The sequence below is a fragment of the Haliotis asinina genome, chromosome 12 (assembly GCF_037392515.1).
Source record: "Haliotis asinina isolate JCU_RB_2024 chromosome 12, JCU_Hal_asi_v2, whole genome shotgun sequence".
In the NCBI taxonomy this organism is placed as follows: Eukaryota; Metazoa; Mollusca; class Gastropoda; order Lepetellida; family Haliotidae; genus Haliotis; species Haliotis asinina.
Genome location: NC_090291.1, coordinates 14,455,001 through 14,477,239, shown reverse-complemented (window position 1 = coordinate 14,477,239; position 22,239 = coordinate 14,455,001). Strand labels below are relative to the sequence as shown.

Sequence of the window (22,239 nt, the reverse complement as noted above, 5' to 3'; positions counted from 1 at the left end):
TACGCGTGGCGTAAGGCTAAAATTTAACAAAGCAAAACGTAACGTTTCTGACCTGACTGTCCAGTCCGAGGAGAAGAAGCATGAAGAAAAACAACACTGCCCATATTTGCGGAAGCGGAAGTCGTGTAATGGCTTCTGGGTAAGCTACCATGGCAAGGCCTGGACCTGTGGAGATAAGACATCCATACTATGCTGATGATGTTTGTACATTGTAAATACATGTCGCTATGACTAATATGAAATTACCAGCGGGCACGCATAAATCAACTGTATGCTTCTTGTGTCTCACCAATATTCTAGCTGTAAAGCAGCGGTCCGTACATAATCGAGTCTGGATCAGACAATCGACTGACCAATGGGAACCGATGACTTATGTCAACCAAGGCTGCTAGCCTGACAACCCGATCTCTGTAGTTACCTCTTACGACAAGCATGGGTTACTGAAGGTCAATATTCTCACCTTCACGGGTTGTGTCTCAAACGAACAGCGCAAAATAAACATGTTATGAGACAACAGCATCATCATTATCATCATCATCATCATCATCATCATCCAGCAGGTACTTTCGAAGACAAGACATATATTAAAGAAAGACCATCACTATCATCATCAGCATGATCATCATCATGATCATCAACATCATCAGACCCGTGAAGGTACCGGGGTAGAATATGCCTTCAGCAACCCATGCTTGCCATAAAAAGCTACTATGCTTGTCGTTAGAGGCGACTAACGGGATCGGGTGGTCAGACTCGTTGACGTGGGTGACGCATGTCATCGGTTCCCAATCGCGCAGATCGATGCTCATGTTGTTGATCACTGGATTGTCTGGTCCAGACTGGAATATTTACAGACCGCCGCCATATAGCTGGAATATTGCTGAGTGCGGGGTAAAACTAAACTCACTCATCATCATCATCATGAATATCGTCTAAAGAATTTATAGAATTTACCCTGTTAATGGACTTTTCGTCGCCAATGTTGCTCTATTTACTACTTGATTATAACGCGCAGCCTCTACCATGTATCCCGAATGTCTCCACCTACGATAAATCTCTTGCTTACCTTGTGTTGCAACTTCAGTGATAGGTAGATTGGATTCTTTCGCCATGTATCCGATCACTGCAAAGATGACAAATCCGCCGTAAAAACTGGTCATACCGTCCGCCAGTGTGGCAATAACGGCATCCCTGAAAGCAGGACATACCGTTTAAAACGAACTAGCGTATATAACAAACTGACGGATGTAACGAACTGGAGTTATTTGCCCTGCCACTCACTTTATATCATAGTCGACATCCGCCCAACCAACTTCGGCTATAACGAATTGAGATTAGCTGCCCCTTCGATACAACCGTTGTATAATGTACATCAGAACTCATGTCCTGATGGAAGATGGATACATCAAAACTTAATGGAGGCAAACAATATTAACGTATTTTAGGTTATGTTGTTGAAAATGATATTAAACACTAAAGAAGAGAATGTTCTATGGGATGGATAACGGCGTTAGTAACTATACTGAAATGTCCCTAATATTTTCATTCATGAAACAATACAATATAAATGGTCAAACATATAACCACAATTTAATGAAAGTAAACGTAACGTATCAGAAATGTTAAGGTACTACTTCTTTCTTTAACTTAGGATGAATCACATACATTGCACGAAGGATGTATTTTAGAAGTTGCTTATTGATAACAAGGAAATAACGATGGGTTCTTTCTTACAGAGAACTGTGTGGTGGTATATAGCAATACCTTTTACTGAGACCCGAAGGATATACATCAAAACTTGTTAACTGAGCACCGAAGGGTAAGAATACTTGTTTAATGAGGTTCCATGAAAGGTATATACATAAGTTCTTGATGTCGAGGGACTGAGCGATCACTCCCTGTTGACTGGTTACCGAAGGGAAAAATCTGGAAAAATATTAGTATCAAGTCTAGTTTACCCAGGGCAGAAGGATACATATCAGTACATACTTAACTGGAACAAAAGGATATAAATCCATCCATACTGGCTGAGGACAGGACATACGGAAGTACTTGCTGAGGACTGAACGACAAACGTCAATACGTGTTTACGCGAGACGGAAAGATATATGTCAATACTGCCTATTAATAACGTCACCGATATTGTAGAAATATATCATAAATCATTTAAAGATCTTGATCATTCTCTCAAAGGGCAGGGCGAAGGTTAATAGGTTTATAGGTAAAAGCGTTCGCTCGTTCGTCCAATAGAGACACGGGTTCGATTCCCCACATGGGTAGAAACCCACTTCTTGCGTTCCACGCCGCGATATTGTCAGGATATTGGCCAACGCGGCGTACACCCATAATGACCCATCAAAACGGTACTTTACTAGGGGAACTGTACTTTCTATGTACGATTGTACATAGAAATTGGGAGATATATGGGATTGAATCAATGTTGACACAATAATAATGGATGTTTTGAGAATGCATCACCACATGGATTTCATTCAAAGCAAAGCTGTTTCGTTCAGTCATTCCCCTTATTAAATTAAATTTTTTAAAAATCAGGTTTACAATTTTCAGTCAGTAGTGTGTGTTATGACCCTGAAAACCCTGACCATGCACAGATGCAAGAAAATTACCGGATACAATCGTCTACAGTGATTTACCGACATGCTCCATTCACGTGTAGGAGAATCACACGTTGTGCTCATGCTTCCTATGCAATGTGTTTGCGTCGGGAAATAAAGTGAAATGATGCCGCATGCACAAGATAAATGTCATTGTAACGTTCCTCAATGGGTGTTCTTTTTAACACACTTCAAAGTTCAGGTTCCTCTACTTTTTTGAAGGGTATATATGTTCACCTGAAGCAGTTGTTATCGAACTTGTTGAAACTTGACATCGTGATGAGACCTCCCCAAGCAGGACCAAGAGAGTAGAACACCTGAATGCATGCCTCAATCCACACCTGAAGCGAGTAAACACTATTTCAAAAAAGCGCAAAAGCGACATCTTTCACCTCAACAATTTTGTCTAAAAAATTAAATTGCCTAAACAGACTTAAATGTGCATGACCGTCACTGAACGTTCGTCTGGTCATTGTCCAACAATCACAGACCTCTGTGTATTATTCTGACATGCCAACAGGTCACAACGAAACAGGTTGAGCAATCGACTCAATCTCTTGTGGGTCGGTTTCTACTACATCATGTAACACAGCAAATTGTATTGCTTGTAATGTGAGGAGTGGAACACGTTAATTGAGCGGAGTAATTTCATCACTGTCAACATAAAGCCACCGTTCCGTTGCAACAGTCAGGATTAAGAAATTCATGCTTTGCTGAAGACGCTAACTGCACACTTACACTAAAGTTCTTTAACTTGGAGAAGTCGGGTGTGACGTAGAACCTGATGCCGTCGAGGGCTCCTGGTAAAACGGCACCTCGGATTAGGAATATCGTCAGCAAAGCATACGGCAGGAGCGCAGTGATGTACACGACCTGAAATACGTATACGAACGCTCCAGTGGACGACTCGTTTGGGTATAACTTGAAGATGATTTAATGACATCATGAAGACGTTTTGTCTACACAGGAACAGGTCTTGGTACATGATCGATGAATGATAACAATAAATGATCAAAGTCTGGTTTTTTAATCTACACAGAACAATGTATTATTCTCTGGAGTAATGACGAAAGAATTCTCTACTAAGAAGATTGACCTTTTCAACTGTTACTGGGGCATATATGGGTGTGTCAGTTTGCACTGGGTTAGCTAAATCATTTTGTTCTAAAAAATGTGTTTGTCGTATGTGAGTGTAGCGGATCATTAGGATGTCGTCACTAACAAAGTTCTAATCCACTCTCTTGCTCTCTAATCTAATCACTCATTCCAGACTGACGCAGTCGCTCTCTCTCTCTCACACACGCACTCATTCACTCATTCAATCCCCAGACACAAACACCCCTCCCTCCCTCACTGGTCCTCCCAAACACACACCCTCGCTCACAATCCTCTCAAACATACGTTCTCGTCCATATTTGCATCCCCGATATCTCCAGGTCATACTCTCTGATAAATTAAATCTCCACTGCACCAATGACGCATCTACAGCTCGGGCCGATGAATTTATTACCTCCCTTGGCTGGGTTTTGATCCACTCAGGTGTCTACCCTATGAGGTTGAGCGAACCAATCACAACACACTTTCGGTTCTAAAATTATCTAACCGATTAAAGTCGGTAACTAAAGGAGGTAGAAGGAGTTTTTACATATACTCTGGACCTGCCACTTCGTCTGCATTATTTCCCACAAATACATTTCGAACAAACCTTTGAAGCTGCGACCGATATCGACCGCTGCGACCGGTTGTCTCGGCGGCTTAGCTAATTGGCTACTGTGAGAAAACAGAACCAGCAAAGTGAGGAAAAAATCATAGAGCCGTAGATGCATCCAGGGTATGCTGGAAACTTGTAGGAACGTATACCCTGGAGATATCGTGGATGCCATATTCACCGATCCCTCCACAACCCAAGCAGTTCGTCTCACCTTGCCGAGGGACTTGACCCCTCTGAACAGACAGAGCACAACGAGGACCCAGGCGGCCAACAGACACAGGGCAGAGTGCCACTGGAGACTCCCGAGTTCTTCAAAACCGGAGGACTTTCTCAACACGTTGTATCTATACAGAAAAAATAACAAGAATTTAGCGTTGCCTGAAGTCACAGTCTAAAGTATCCTAACCTTATTTTTGCTTCTTGTGCGCCGTACTCTGCAACATTCCAGCCATTTGAGGGCGGTGTGAAATAATCGAGCTGGACCGGACAATCCAGTGATTGACGTCATGAACATCTGTCTATTCGGATACACGAACTAACTTATGCGACGACGAGATGCTTACAGTCGAGATTAAACATAGGTTTTCTCGAATTTGGTGAGTGGGCAATGTAGACCACGTAAGAAAACAATCGTTAACTATGACCAAATTTGGTGCTGCATCGGTGCCTATATTCCTATGATCACGACCGTATGAGTGAGTATATTTTTACGCCGCAGTTAACAATATTCCAGCTATATGGCGGCGGTCTGTAAATAATCGAGTCTGGACTAGACAATCTAGTGACCAACAACATGAGCATCGATCTGCGCGATTGGGAACCGATGACATGTGCCAACCATGTCAGCAAGTCTGACCACCCGATCCCGTTAGTTGCCTCTTACGTCACGACCGTATGGCAATGCTGCAAACTGAATTACTACACTATGCTGAAGATAACGATCGCTTCCGTAAAGGAATATTCACGACAGACGTGCCCATGCTATGCTTCTGGTCGAAACAAATGCATTTGTCTCTGCGTCATGATCAAGTACATGTCTTGCTGAAAGCACCAGGTCGAGGCACTGTGAACGTATCTTGCTTCCGTATCTTGGATCCGTCAAATATAGAAAGGTAAGTTGAGTGTTTACCTAACAAACACAGGAACGTGTAAATTGCACGAGCTAAAACACGGAACTGCATCGGACAAATGGTTTTCACAGGTGTATCAAAAGCGGAACAGAGTTGTCGAAAGAAATAAAAAACAAAATGGATAAAAAGGATAGTGATGGAATCAGAAATTGATAAATCGTGAGCTGACACAAATGCATCCCGTTTCTGAAATGACTTTCTGAGAAAAGCGTATCCAAGAACACATCAGCATGGTGATGTATGGCACACTTATCGCCCATATTTCTAAATGTCTGTATACTTTTTCTACTTATCTCGCGTTGTGTCAGCATAAAAAAGGAGAGAGTTATTCTTGGGGTAAGCGATTCCCCTAACACCAAACAGGGACATCATGACAAATCCACAATCTTTGCACCCCAGGCGGGCTAACGTTGGTTCATGCACACCGAATAATTTTTGGAACATCCAAAAGGTACCCAAGTTTCCATTTGCTTCTCTTTAGAACATCCTGTGGAGATTTTATGTTAGAATTAATTGTGTATATCAACCGTTTCCATTTTGACAGCATTCTCGTCATGTCTTTATCACAGCGAGAGAGTAAAGTTTTACGCCGCTCTCAGCCACGTTCCAGCTGTATGGCTGCGGTCTGTAAATAACAAACTAGTGATCAACAGCTTGAGCATCGATCTACTCAACTGTGATACAATAACATGTGTCATCAAAGTCAGCGAGTCTGACCCGACAGTCGCCTCCTAAAACAAGCATCGGATCTTCAGGGGTCTGCGTTACAGACACTGTAGCATACTACTCACTGCCAGAATTCTTCCGCTGCCGTTTTCCCCTTCTCCTCAGTAATATTGAAAACGGAATTGTTCAGAAGACTGTAGTTCGACCCATAAAGCTGCTGGTTCTCTGTCATGTTGCATATAGTGTTGGTGGTACAGTTTGACGTCAACAATGATGTATTAAACGTTAGTCGATCACTGCCGTTGTGTGAAGCCCCCGTCATCCGGGTATCTATACATGTTGGTGTGTTCCACCAATGGCCGCATCGGCTCCAGGGTAGCTCCGACTGGAAGGAGTTGACGAGATAGTAGATGACCCAAGTGATAACAGCGTTGTAGTATATGCAGGCCATACCAGACACAATCACCATGCCGTACCCGACACCTGTAACACAACATGCACACCCAGGGTGATATATGTTCCGGTGAGGGTTAAGTTCCGTGACTGTCTCTTTGCATATTCAGCCCTTCAGTTCAGTTACATCATTCATGAAATGTTCTGATCGAAGACACATTAAGTTAGGAATATAAGACATCGATCTGAAACTGATTTGGGTATTGAAATCATGAGCATCGGTATTCATGTATCGATTTGAGCAATATTATCAGAAATGGACTTCACACATTGTACCCATGTGGGGAATCGAACCCAGGTCTTCGGCGTGACGGGTGAATGCTTTAACAACTTGGCTCTCCCTCTACACGTCGAATATGCAAACCATAAATCATGCTTAAACCATGTTTACCGGGTCAAGACCGAATGCAAGTTAAGCTAGCTCCTTGTCCTCCATGGAACCAGCATCGAGACGTCATGACGACCGGACCGTCAGGCTACCCCATCACAGATATACATCGGGATACCATGAACCAAGTCAGAGGACTTTACAAAACGATCCTGACGTGCATTATCTCAGACACTGCCATCTCTGACAAGCGTGTGCCGTAGACGACTAGCCGGAAAGATTATCTTCGGTTCCATGTGCGTAAAGCGTTTGGTCGTCACACGGAAGATCCAGGTTCGATTCCCAACGCAGGTACAATGTGTGAAGCCCTTTACCAATGTCATTGCTGGAATATTGCTAAATACGGCGCAAAACAGTTCTCACACAATTGACCTGGCTGCTACCATATTGCAGGGACCACGATTCATAAGTGTGTGAGTGGCTTTAGGCTAACGCTGCTTTAAACACGGCAAGCATGATGTACGACAAATAAACAGTGATTTATTAATATTCCATCCATATCGACGGGTGACACGAGAAATAATTTCACAGAATATTCGTAAATGAGGATCGAACCCAACAAGAAAACATTTTAACCACAGTATTGTGCATATTAAAGGAACATCGCTGGTTGAAAGACTACCTTTAAACAGGGGGCACAGTTTCCAAACGAAGAGCGAGCTTGTACCTGAGAACTGTCCCAGACATACCTCCAGGTAAAACAAGGGAATTCCGGCCAGCAGAAGGAATGTGAAGAATGGAATGAGAAATGCACCTGCAAAAATAGTTTATCACTGAATCGTTGGTTAGCTCTAGTGCTGTATCTAGCTACACGATGCTGTGGCACCTTGGTTTGGAATAATATCGAAGAAATGCGGCCACCGATGTTTACGTATTTGGGCAAATACACGAGCAGGAATATGGTGCTGAAACGTAAAAACATGAACAGGACGAACCAAGGATTCAAACCTAGGATACAGAATGTCACTGTGCACACTACTAATAGGCATACAGGCTGACGTAGACTAACTGACGTAGACTAGTCTCTGAAATGAACATATTTTACTGAAAAAATGTTCATAGTGAAAAAAAATAATATAATGAAATGGAGCTCTGAGACATTCTTCATTTTTTCCTGAAGACTTTTTTAGACTTGCGTGGGCTTTCTTGGATATATATACTTCAGGGTCTGTACGACAAACTAACGCTGACGTAATATTTCAGTATGTTACGCCAAATGGTGGCAGTCTACCAAAGCCTAATGTTACATATTTGAGGCATAAATAGTTTTGTTTCCGAACTTTTTCCACATTTTTAGGACGATGTTTTTTCGATATTTCTGCTATTTAAGTCTTTGATCGTGTGCCAGATATCGTTAACAAAACCCACTCTCAAACTGAGGCCTTTCCAAGTATTTTCTCATTCCTTAGATTAATCATTTTTTTCGAAATTTCAAAATTTTTACAGCGTCTTGATATTACGTGAAAACATTCAAACCTACTAGTAGAATACGCAGAAACAGTTAATATTATCAGGACAAAAGTATTGAAGCCAAGACCAACAAATTTCAATTTCGAATTATTGGATGGGTTGAAAAAACGATACAGCAATTGCAGTAGCAATAAAATACGCTATACGTCGATTTTTAAAAAGAAACATGAAACTATGTGAAAATACGAGTAAGTACTAAAAAATCGATTGTTTGAATGAATCTTAAGAAATAACACGAAAAATAATTAAGTCATGAGAAAAAAATCGAAATTTCCAACCTTTTCAAACTTTGAAATAACTCGAAACTTTGTTTGGATCTATACAACATATATCTTATTGTTGTGATTCAATATGTCTCCTTTAATACACAACAAATCCTACCCCCGCCATTCCTGAGACACAGGTATGGAAACCTCCACAAGTTGCCAACACCCACAGCATAACCGATCAGCGACAAGACGAAGTCCATCTTCCGGCTCCATTGTTCACGGCCTTCACCTTGACCCTTCTTTTCCGGTTCAAGCTGATCCAAGTCTCCAGCAATGAAGGTCGCCGTCTCATCCTTTTCTTCGGAATGCATCTGAGGAGAATAGGGTTATATCAGTTGACAGTGAATCGCATAAGATTCAAGGGAGTGAGTTTAGTTTTACGTCGCTTTTAGCAATGTTTTAGCAATATCACAGTGGAGGACTTCAGGTTTTAGGCATTGTACCCATGTGGGGAATCGAACCGAGGACTTTCGTGAGACGAGAGAACGCTATTACCGCTAAGCCACCCCACCCATCTGCCTCCTACTTGCTTGACAACGATACAAGAAGCTGTATCGAAACGTCACTCCACCTGAATAAAGAAGTCGCTCATCCATAAAGTTTTGTCCTTATCTGATTCACCAACTTCTAAACATGCCTCTCAAAGATGTTATGTTGGGTGACGTCATGGCATACTTTGTGCATTTGCTGACGTCGGAATGTCGACGCTGGTTTGCTGATTAGTATATATCTCTCTCAAGTTCCATTAATTGTAAAAACAGATCTCCCCTGCTACGGCAGAATTAGACACCCGTTAGACAAACCATAAAATTAATGGTTTTACTGTTGCAATAGTGTCCTAAATATATCAACAATTAGACGGTTTAACGGCGTATTTTATCGTGAGCAACTCGCGCCACTCTTTGGCATCTATTTAACGTAAATGAAAAATAATATTTCACAGCACCTGACTATTATTTAGGATATAAATTCTTAGTCATAGTATTCTTATGATTATGTGACTATTTCTCTTCATAAGTACGCAAGGAAAGGTGCAAACAGATCTCTTTTTTTGTATAACATCATTAGAATGTGAATGTAAGGTTCTCTAAATTACGACATGACCTGGTTTATATATGTTTAAACAATTTTCGTATAAACATTGTTTGAGTTAGATGCATTGCCATCACATTATGTTTTGATTGGATTTGACTTCATTATATTATCGAAAACAATGATAATGAATCATAACACGTTTCCGATAAACGCGCACCTGCTCATTCAATATTCATAATTGTTTTGTCTACAACACGACACAAACAAATTCCATGAACAAGACAATTCCTTTAAATATGTGCACCTATACATTTCATAAAATGTATAAATCATTTTCATTAATATTATCAGTTTTAATTATAAGGTGGAATTGAATCGCTGTTTATTCATTTGTTCACACTGCAATATTAGTTCAAACATATTGAATTTTGTACATCACAGGAACTAAAGCACGTGTTGCAGTAATAGTTGCCTGTGATTTTCTAACGATTGTGTAAAGGCTTAGAATATGGTACACTACAGTAAATGTGTCAGTATATGTAAATATTATTCAAACAATTTAAAAACGCTAAAAAAACCGCATACGCTATATCCTCGTATGATATGATATTTAACAAGGCTAAATGTAGATACTAAGATTAGTTTCATGAGAAAGTATCTCAACGATCCGCAAAATATACATCATAATACTGAAAGTGTAATCGGAAGGATAGGGCGATTGTATTCACTCTTGTTTAATCACAGGCAAACTGTAGCGCAAATGGGTTGCGCATCATAGAGAAAATGACCAGTCCTCTTCGCATATAAGAAGAATTGTCATACTCTCTATGCTGCGCAACCCCATATGCGCTACAGTTTGCCTGTGGTTTAACCGACCTTCACCTCAAAAAAGTGCATAATAAACTCAACAAAAAATAAAAAGATACTTTACACTCGTTTCAAAGTCAGTAATTTGAACATTTTACTGTAGGAATATGAACTAAATTAACCCCATTACTGCAGGGAGAAAAGAATTTAAAAGAGGATAATAAAAGACCTTACGTTTTTATTGAGCGAGTTAATGATTTGTTTTTAAACGAGTGAAAGTGAGTTTGATACCAAATCGCTTTACGACTTTAATAAAATGATAATTCAAGTTTACTGTTCTGTTTACAATAATTCTCCCACATAATTTGATGGAAACTGCCCAGAGTGTGATGACTCGAGTCATCTGTCAACGAACCAAGCAAGGTCTAATCACGTGACAGAGGGATTAGCACAGTGACGTCATTTATAACTGTAAACTATTTGGACGTCACACGCAGGGCAACACGCGATGTTATTAAACAATGTGTTATAACATTGTTATCAGGGTAACGCTATTTTTCAGGGCATTATCATTTACAGAAGCCCGAGGTCTTTCATTTACAGCCTGACGAAGGAGGGCAGTTGAAACGACCGAGGACTTCTGCAAATGATAATGCCCTGAAAAATAGCGTTACCGTTATTATAGCTAAAATGAATGGAATTTTTAATAAAATACGCATAAAAACAACAGCATCGATTTAAAACCATTTACTACTAACAACCATAAACACGTCATAGAACAACACCGATGACGTCACTATTGAGGGTGACGGCATTCAACCTTGACCTCTGCCCATACTACCAGCCGCCATTGTTTTCAGGGCTCAACAACGTGAGATTTCCAGTCTATATTTTCATTGCTTTATGCTGTAATATATGGTACAAATGTTATGGTGGGCACTAGCAAGAAATGTAATGGCACAGGTACATGTGACGAATGTGAGCCAGATATATCGTCAATAATTAACCCAAGTTTAAGCGAGCCGTAGGTGATTGAACTTCAACAGCTGAGCTACTTATGACGGCACCTAACAACGGGCTTGATAATGGCCCGTCGGCAAGCATTTTGTGGGCATTATCAAGTTACAGTGGCTCGCTCATTTCTGATAACGTGAGGGCGTTTTAATGATAATTTTATCCATTTTATCTATAAAGATTATTAAACAGTGATGTCTTCAACGGGTGAGTAATAATATCTCCTTTTGTCCTGACCACGGTAAGATTATTCCAGAGCACACACATGCCTGAGTTATGCCCCGCCTGTGTGAAATTAGCTGTCGAATGCATTCGGAATAGTTGAAACCGGATTTGCATAAAACATTGTTACTATGCATTTTTGTGTTTATCGTTACTACATCCACTTCTCCGCGTTTGGTAAGTTGCATCACCATGAACCTACCACAAACTTGACATTGAGAGTGAGTGGGCAAGAAGATCAAACCCGTCTTGTTCGCCTGCGAAATGGGTTTGGGACTGCCACTAAGACAAACTAAAGTATACTATTAGGGATCAGTGAAAGGAGTTACTCTTTACAACCCTTAGTTACAAGAAATTTTAAAGTTGCTCACGCCAAAGAGGGTATTATTTTGTTTGTTTGTTTGTTTGTTTGTTTGTTGTATAACTCCGCACTTTAAGTGTGTCTGTTATATGGTACGGTCTGTAATTATTGGAGTCTGGACCTGACAATGCAGTGATCAGCAGAACGAGCATCGATCTGCCCATTTGAGATACGATGACATGTGCCAATCAAACCAGGGAGCCTGACCACCCGCAACACGGCTGGAATATTGCTGTGTGATGTGTTAAGCAACAAACAATCTCATAACATCGATCTTACTCCAAGATTACCAACAGCACCCTCAAAGACATCACCCTCAATATCACCACAACACATTCCCTTCACCATCACCCCGTAGTACTTGCTGAATCATCGCTACATATTTGGTAGATCATTTGTTTTTCTTTAATATCACATGCCCCATTTGCCCCAGACCCGTGAAGATCCCGGGGTAGAATAGGTCAAAAGCAACCCTTGCTTACCAAAAAAGGCGACTATGCTTGTCGTAAGAGGCGACTAACGGGATCGGGTGGTCACGCTCGCTGACTTGACTGACACGTCATCTGTTCCCAACTGCGCAGATCGATGGTCATGCTGTTAATCACTGGATTGTCTGATCTAGACTCGATTATTTACAGACCGATGTCCATATAGCTGAAATATTGCTGAGTGCGGCGTAAAACTAATCTCATTCACTCAGTGACTCATTTCCCTCAATATCATACCCGCATAGCCCTTCAACATCTAATCACCCGCATCATTATTTTACATTACGTACAAAACTCATGCGACGCGACGTGTTCTAACAGAAAAACCACCCAAACGCACAAATTCATACATCCCAGTTGTGAGCCCCAAGCAGTTACACACAGTGTGCGAAATAACCACTGGCCTGCTAGGCCGGATCTAGTAAAAGTCCAGTCGGGCCAGTAGATTTCCAGTCACCTGATTGGCTCAACGAATTTCATGGGTATTCCGTTTAAAATATCCCACTATCTCTGACTTGTTAAGTTATAACACTCTTTCAATTTATGCCCGATTAGGACCTGACACAAATGTGATTCACATGAGAAGTTTAATGATGAAACTCTTGTTTTCATCTATTTTGCTTCGTTTTTAAATTCAATTTCGGGTTAGTGAATTATTTTGTGGCCTTGTAACGTTCAGACATAACTAGACCCACTGGGTTGCCACATTTGGAAAATATTTCGCACGCTGGTTACACATGCATTGCGTCGACATGGACTCCCTGGGGCAGATCGTGGCACAAAGAAACCCGTAAAATGTTCACAAGAACCTGTTTCATCAAACGATTTATTTATCCGAATGACGCGTAAAATAACTGTACAACTTCTCGCTTTAATTTGATCATGCACTTAATACAGATACTTTATGTTGATGCAAATTTGTCTTTTTGATGTTCAACGTTTTCAGTCCGTAGTAAATAGTATTGAATGACCTGAACGAGTATGTGTGGCTGTTTTCACTAGGTCAGGTTTAAATATTAGCTGGTTTCATAGTGCTAGTTCACTGAGATACCAGGCCGCAGTTAAACATGTATACCCCGCTGACTCCGAAACGACTAGTCTTTAAACATTAATGCCGAGTGCCAGACAGGGACCAACAAGTACAATACTTTTAACGTCTTGTCGTATGACGAGGCCGGGGATGGAACCTCGGATGTTAAGCTCTCCCGGCGAACGCTCTAACCACAACACCACGAAGGCGGTCGTCATCAAAGAACTACAAACGCCAAACGCATTTCCCTCAACCTGATGTTTCAAGATGAAATGACGTTTAGATAGTATATTTTGCAATTGGAGATTAGGATTAACACACGTTAACTTACCATCGAGTCCGTGTTGACGTCTAATTGGTTCGCGTGACCTTGATGAAATATATCGTTTCCCATCTGCATTATGAAATGACTTCCTGTCAGTGAAAATAAAGACTTTTCAAGTCAACACGAACAGATAGGCAGCACGTAGGTTTCTGAGCGAGAAGATCTCTCGCCACCGCCACCGAGCAGAAAGCAGCAGCGAAAGTCACGTGACACCTACATTTACTCAGCTCATCCACACAATTAATTTTCATCAATTATTGTTTAATGTTCGGTGTCTGATTAAGGATTTCGATCGGCTGAACAAAATCATTGTAGCAGTATCACAACTTGAATGAAACCACATGAGACGAATTAATTGTCCTAACCAAATAACAAAAAGAAATAACGAAAAAAAAGAGAGAAAACGGACCGAACATACTACGAATAACTGACGCTAGCCCAAACAAAGAGGTGTCAAAGTAATGTCAGCAACGACGGGCATTTATAGTTTATAATTATGAGAAGCGTATTTTTCAAGTTTAATCGTGAATGAACTGTTTGATAGCATATGTTACCAAACGGTTATACAAAGAACGAATTGTAAAACAATCATCAATATTCTAACACATTACTATAATTAATACTTAATGAAAGCGTTTCCTGTTTTTGCTGCTCCGGAAAATGAATTTCATCAAATATCTTTCAATAAACAGACTTGTTTCACAATGACGTGGATCAAATGTGCAAGAATAATGTACGGAAGGCTACACATGACGGGCACATGATTATACATTATTAAAGCATGAAGTCGTTTTCTGAGAAATGTCGAAACGTCGAAACGTTGTCAAATGAACGAATGATCGTAAGTACGACGTTATACCTAATGTCACCTCAATTAAAAGTTAAATTACATAAGGAGATACATTTCATTGATGTATATGTCCATGCATTTCTTTTGTAGTTGTTTATGCTAAGGATAATTGTTTGACGATATCCAAACAATGTGTACAGGCTGAAACACCAGGGTTGAAGTACCTCCTGAGGGCCTCGACTTCAGGATGAATAGACATAATGGCGCCTTCATCATTATTCTAACTGCATGTCGACGGTCTGTAAATAATTGAATCCCAACCACATAATTCAGTGATCAACAACATGAGCGTCTGGGATACGATGGCAAGTGTCAAAGAAGACTGCAAACCTGACCAACTGATCCTGGTAGTCGCGTCTCACGACAAGCATGGGTACTGAAGACCAATTCTAACCTGGATCTTCACAGGTCGCAGACATAGGTATGAAGTCAAGAGAAGAATGTCGATCCGTGAAAACGTGTGTCTGGATGTTTGTGAGAAATGTGAAATGGAGTGCTCGTCGTCCTTTTTCTCGGCAAATCCCTAGAAAGTCGAACAATCTTCTCATCTATCCAGACAGTTCTTGACAGCATGAAACAAAGGTGCAAAGTTGTGATCGCATTCTGTACATCACACACTACTTTCACCGCCAATTATTCTCGGGGGTTTCTTTTGTTTGTTTTTTCCCCCTTTCTTTTCTTTTGTTGTCTTTGACAGAACCTGGTGTTATTGATGACATATGCATGCTCTTTGTTTGCTTTGTGTGACGTGTTTCCCCATAATGCGAAGTCACCACATAGATAAAACACTCGGTTGTCAAGATACCGTTCAAGAATAAATCACCACTCACATTTCTCCGCACTACTAAAATATAATCACCACTCAGACCTGCCAGTTACCACAAGTCACAAAAACGCTTTCCCTTGAACGGCTGCAAGTCACCACTCAGTTCTTCCCTACGCAGCCAAGTCACCACTCAGTTCTTCCCTACGCAGCCAAGTCACCACTCAGTTCTTCCCTACGCAGCCAAGTCACCACTCAGTTCTTCCCTACGCAGCCAAGTCACCACTCAGATATCCGTGAACTGCCAAGTCACCACTCAAACGTACCAGCCCTGACATGTCACCACTCAAACCTACCAGCCCTGACAAGTCACCACTCAAACCTACCAGCCCTGACAAGTCACCGATCAGAATTACGTAGCTAAAAGAACCTACACAAATTACTAAGTCACCACTTAGTTTTACATACACTGTCAAGAGTACACAGACAGACACTAAACACGAGGTCACCACTCTGACCTACCAGCACTGCTAAGTCACCACTCAAACTTACCCACACTGCTAAGTCACCATGTAAACCTACCCACACAGCCATGTCACCACTCTGACCTACCCACACTGCAATGTCACCACTCCCACCTACCTATACTGCCATGTCACCACTCAGACCTACCTACACTGCCATGTCACCCCTCACACCTACCCACACTGCCAGGTCACCACTCAGAACTTCCCACACTGCATATCACCAGTCAGACCTACCCACGCTGCCATGTCACAACTCAGACCTACCTACACTGCCATGACACAATTCAGACCTACCCACACTGCCATGTCACCACTCCCACCTACCTACACTGCCTGTCACCACGCAGACCTTCCCACACTGCCAAGTCACCACTCAGACCTACCTACACCGGATTGGCACCACTCTGACCTTCCCACACTGCCGCGTCACCATTCAGACCTACCCACACTGCAATGTCATCACTCAGACATACCCACACTGCCATGTCACAACTCAGACCTACCCACACTGCCATGTCACCACTCAGACCTATCCACACTGCCATGACACAATTCAGACCTACCCACACAGTCATGTCACCACTCAGACCTGCCCACACTGCCATGACACCATTCAGACCTACCCACACTGCCATGTCACCACTCAGAGCTACCCACACTGCCATGTCACCACTCAGACCTACCCACACTGTCATGTCACCACTCAGACCTGCCCACACCGCAAGGGCACCACTCAGACCTACCCACAATGCCATGTCACAACTAAGACCTACTAGGGGAGTCTAGTCAGTCATGACACACTGCAGATCTGCATATTCCTGGTTATTACGAAGAGAATGATTTCGATATTAAACAAACTGTGTATACAGTTGTTAACCCAGAGGTATAAAAAATCTAAATAACATCGAACACGTAGCGCGATTTTGAAACAAAACAATGACTGAACCTTAGCGCTACGACTGCCGTATGTATATGTTAAGACAAGTGAGTTACGATCATCTTTGAGCTGCGACTGTCGTATGTCTGTGTTAAGGTATGTCAGGCACGATCACTTTCTTCAACACCATGATCTCAAACCAGGATCTGCCTTTCCGTGCTACCTTTCATAAATATTACTACTGACGTCTCCGCAGGAACAACGTTTTCAACGCTGATAGCCTATTGTAATATACCGCACTTACGAATGGTATTATATTTAAGTGAACACTATCAGCGTCTGAATACTGTAGAAAAGTTCAGATTGACTTAGATATTAACGGTACTAACACAAAAAGTATATACATTGTACCTAAACGTTTCTTTGAAAAGACACAATCTGATTTTTTTCAAATCTGTATACGTGGTCTCATTGCAAGTTTGATGCAAAAGGTGCTGTTCGCGGTGAACTCTTTGCGACCTTCACCTCGCCATCATCTATCATGATGTTACACGGATTACCATGATGGATCACGCTCAACAGGTGTAAGTACATCTCAACGTCCATGTCATTCCTTCTCCCTTAATAATATACCCAAATGGTATCATTGTAAAGTACTGGACTACATTTCCTTGACAGTGAAGAAGCAATGATCCTTTTGACCCTTGACCCCTCATTTCGGTCACTAACCTTGCTCAATCAGACATCTATACCTACCAGCAGAAGAAACGCAACTGGGTCGTTTTCGTTTTTAAATAGAAGACATAAACATGATTGCTACTTTTATGAGAGTTCATTTTCTACATTTCAACTACTGCTGCTACTACTACTACCTGTGAAGAATTAGATAAGAATTAGTATTCAGCAATCCATATATTTTGTAAGAAGCGACTAAAAGGATCGGTTGGTCAGGCACGTTGACACGCGTGATCGTATCCCGATTGCGTTGATCGATGCTCATGATGTTGATCACTTGACTGATATTCGATTACGCAACGTTATATATTTTGAATATTCTTCTGCGTATGAATTTAAATAACAAAAGAAACAACATATTTCCATTCATCCTGAAGTTGAGGTCCTTAACAAGCACCTCACCCCTGGTGTTTCATCTTTCACACATTGTTTGGATACCGTCAAACCATTGTCCTTAGCAATCTCTCAGTAGTATAATATAAACAACTACAGCACAGTCTAAGTAAACTTAGTTTCAGTGTATTTTGTTACACTGCACCACCGAGTCTAACAAAACCTATTAGAAGGTCGTGTCAGGTAACCTTTGAGCGACCAATCACCGTCCAATCAAACACGAGACGGTTAAGTAGATTTAACCAATCAGACAACGGCTACTATTTAGGGGTCGGAGGGACTTTCAAAATATTCAGCTCACTGACACTGATCTCTCCATAAAAACAAAAATCCGCATATAACACAGTTATTTGACCTGCAGTATATACGCTTTTGGTTTTCCGTTGACATGGTTGTACGTACGTCGTGTGCATCACCCGGAAGCGATCGTACGCTAAATAGCATTCGGAATCGTTCGGGTACGAACCTTTTCGAGATAAAAAGTTCATGAGGGATGTGCGAATGTGCACTTTTGCGATTTGGTAAGCTGTGTTCTGATTGGTCAATCTCAAAGGTTACCTGACGCGACCTCCCATAATGTTTTGTTAGACTCAGTAGTGGTGGAGTGTAACGAAAAGTACTGAGGATAAGTTTACTAAGACTGTCTGCTACCCCTGCTTCCTCAACAACTACGTACCTGCACCTGGGACTGCAATGAATCCTCTAAGGAGAGAACATGATATTTTACACGGATATTGCGTAAAGTCAGCAGTTCGTGTAATATTCATTGCAAATAGAAAAACAATAACAAAATATTTTTGACCCGCATCGGTTGTAATTTTACAAGCTGCATAATTCATTTAATTCGTGTTCGGTTTAATAATTTTCTATTTTACATAGCGGTGTGTGAGTTTAGTTTTACGCCACACTCACCAATATTCCAGCTATATGGCGGTGGTCTGTAAATATTCGAGTCTGGACAAGACAATCCAGTGATTAACAGCATGAGAATCGATATGCGCAAATGGGAGCTTATGACATGTGTCAAACAAGTCAGTGAGCCTGACCACCCGATTCCGTTAGTTGCCTCGTACGACAAGCATAGTCGCATGTTTATGGCAAACACAGGTACTTTGCAAAATACGTCCACACATCTGAATGTTCATAAAACAAACACAGAACATGTCTAAAAGACCATGCCGGCGGCAAAACATGTACTCGTTAGCCTTTATAGCTATGTGGGTCTGGTGGCAGCGACAGCTGTTGAACTACAGCACGGAGTAAATTGTGGCGTCAGATTTTGATCAGGGTCGTGCAGGTACCATTATATGTTTCTAGGTTTACAATAGAGCTGCAGTGAATAAATAACATGAGCTACTCCGTGAGTGGTTCAACCTAGCATACGTTATTAATGACAATGTTTGCACACAGAAACTGGCTTCGCGTCGCGGTACAAAGTCCTTAAAATCTATATGATATCTCGTAGCCTATTATATCCTTGAATAAATAACGGGCTATTGTCCTTACATTACATTATAAGCTGTTCATTGGGAGGGGGCATGAGTTGATGTGCCCTTGATGTTTGATTAAGTTACATATTTAAAACCATGAACAGACATCGAGGATGCATCATCCGATGGTCTCCGAGGAACCAGTGCACGACGTATTCATCTTACAGAACACTCCGATGTTACGTTTTAACTGGGTATCGGATCGTACACGTCAGTCAACCTGTGTGAATTGAATGTTTCAAATCGTGCATCTTGCTGTTTTTCCGCAGGTATGTTGTCTTAGAATACTGGAAAAAATAAATGGCTCTCGGGCCCATATTTTTCAAAAGTGAAGAGGGCGGTGGGACTTTTTTTTAATTTTTGAAAAAAAAAAATGTGACGCGGGAGGAATACATTTTATGGGGGTTTTTTCTGTTAGAAGTACAGCTTGGGAATTTTAGCACGAGTTAATGAGTTACAGATTCAATCACAGTCGTTCTTACCGACGCTCATTCTCAAATTGATTATCGGGACGTGGCCAAGTCATTTTTGCTTTCAATGGCAACAACAACAACCAAAACCAAAACAAAAACAAAACTGCGACGCGCACAGACAAAAGTGATGCGACGATGCCCGAGAAACATTTCACCTTTTTATTCAGCCTTAGTAAAATTGCCGCGGTCTAATTCCCCTTTTTAATATTCACAGGGACTAGATCTGAACGTCTTGCCAAAATATATTTATTGGAATGCGAGGCAAAGCCTAGCCATCGCTGGATCCTTCAAACGACACAAGAAAAACAAATTTAGAGTTATCTCCCTACCATCTATTTGCATTCCCAAAACATCGGTAATTTCCGTGCGGCATGCGTGATGCACTGTTATTCGAGAAAAAGAAGTACTGCCAAGAAGTTCCGAATTGGCAGCGGGGTACATTGCAACACATATGACCATTTCGTATGACACTCGAATGACTATGACTTATGAAGGAAGGCCTCCTTGTACTATACCAAAGCTTACATAGAAGGGAGGAACGACAAGAAAAAACAAGTCAACATGATATATGCTAAAAGTAGATTTTATGTACACTTGTGACTTTATTTTGAGTATATAGCTTTCTCAGCAGTTATACAAAATGTACAATGTTGTTCGTTGACCAATCTAGTTTGGACCAGACAATCCAATGATCGACACCAACAGATACGATGACCATAAGGCGACCATATATGTGTTTATGAATCACTATGAAATAAATGATAATACCAGGTGTTCGCGAATAGGTGAGCGTATCCAGCCGCGGCGGTGGAACCAGTCATAACATATGCGAAGTTTAGGCAATCGTTCATCTGAAATAATTCGGGAACGTGTCGCATAATGGGGCATTACATAGGATATCATTTTGTCACAGATGCATCAAATTTCGAGTTGCCCTCCACTTGTCAAACAGAGGTTAAAAAATCCCATCGTTCCCAGTTTTCATTTCGGGGAAACAAATAACTGTATCTTACATGTCCGTAGACTACTAGATAATTCCCATTTATATAACTAAAGTCACTCACTCTAAGATCACGTTTCTAACTGGCGCTGCCGTGAATGACGGTTGGTCGACTGCGACCTATTCTTGTCGCAAGAGGTGACTAAATGAAATCAACAATAATTTGGTTGATAACATACGTTTGTATTATGCGCACGTTACCCGATGTTTGTGATATCAACCACTAGGTTGGCTGGTGTAAAATTCAACAGTTAAAGCCCGAAGTCTGACAGCTCTAAAACTGCAAACTGCGGGTTTTAACAACAACAAAAAATCATAAAGGTGCATCGGTAGTGATTATGAAAAAAATATACACTTACTAATGCACAAGTTGCACCTTTGGGGATTTGTCATCCTAAGTGGTGAGAATGTGCGCATAGAGTGAGATATATGTGCATTAGACACAACATTACATAGAGACCTAAAAATGTATATAACGTGTTTAAAATGAGAAATCTATCACATCTATCTATGCACGCTATCCGCATGGTTCACTGACTGTATCTCATTCTTCTCTCTATTCCAGAGGCTTTGTGGTAGCATAATGGTTAAAGCGTCCGCTCGTTGCGTTGAGGACCCTGGTTCGATCCCACACACGGGTCCAATGTGTGAAGCACATTTCTGGCGTCCCACGCCATGATATTGCTTTGAATATTGCTTAAACGACCTAAACCTACACTCACTCACTTTCTCCATTCCAAATTTTAACTGTTAAAGTTTCATAGCAACAAAACGCCTGTGGCATGACTTTCTGTGTCCCGAGTTCGTTGTATTCACATATATCGAACATCGTTCAGAAATCGGTGTCTCCATAGCTCTGATGGTTTGTGAGTGTGTTCTGGTTTTTATGCTGCTTTTGTCAATGTCCCAGCAATATCACTCGATGTGCACTCTTTGACACGTCAGTTGACGTGAAAAATAGCATAATTAATTTCTAATTATTACTTTCAGATGTCACTGCTCAGTGTGCGTAATGATTGCAATTCATGGTGGTAATTGCTTCAATAAATGTGTTCGTATTCTGCGATTTTATATATTATGTAAACACCTGCGTGACACAATAATAAAATAATTTCTGTCTCACCTCTGACAGTCAACGTGATATCGT

The 22,239-nt window shown here is 41.2% G+C and overlaps 1 protein-coding gene across 1 annotated transcript in view; it reads right to left on the bottom strand.

Moving 5' to 3' along the window:
- Positions 1-22,239, bottom strand: part of LOC137258953 (sodium- and chloride-dependent glycine transporter 1-like) — a 34,502-nt gene that overhangs the window by 10,969 nt on the left and 1,294 nt on the right. The window contains exons 2-9 of the mRNA XM_067796649.1: positions 8,815-9,013; positions 7,586-7,717; positions 6,248-6,605; positions 4,538-4,670; positions 3,354-3,488; positions 2,853-2,956; positions 1,067-1,191; positions 53-165 (exon numbers count right to left, since the gene is read on the bottom strand). Coding sequence (XP_067652750.1) covers positions 53-165; positions 1,067-1,191; positions 2,853-2,956; positions 3,354-3,488; positions 4,538-4,670; positions 6,248-6,605; positions 7,586-7,717; positions 8,815-9,013 — 1,299 coding nt within the window. The remainder of the gene's footprint in view (positions 1-52; positions 166-1,066; positions 1,192-2,852; positions 2,957-3,353; positions 3,489-4,537; positions 4,671-6,247; positions 6,606-7,585; positions 7,718-8,814; positions 9,014-22,239) is intronic.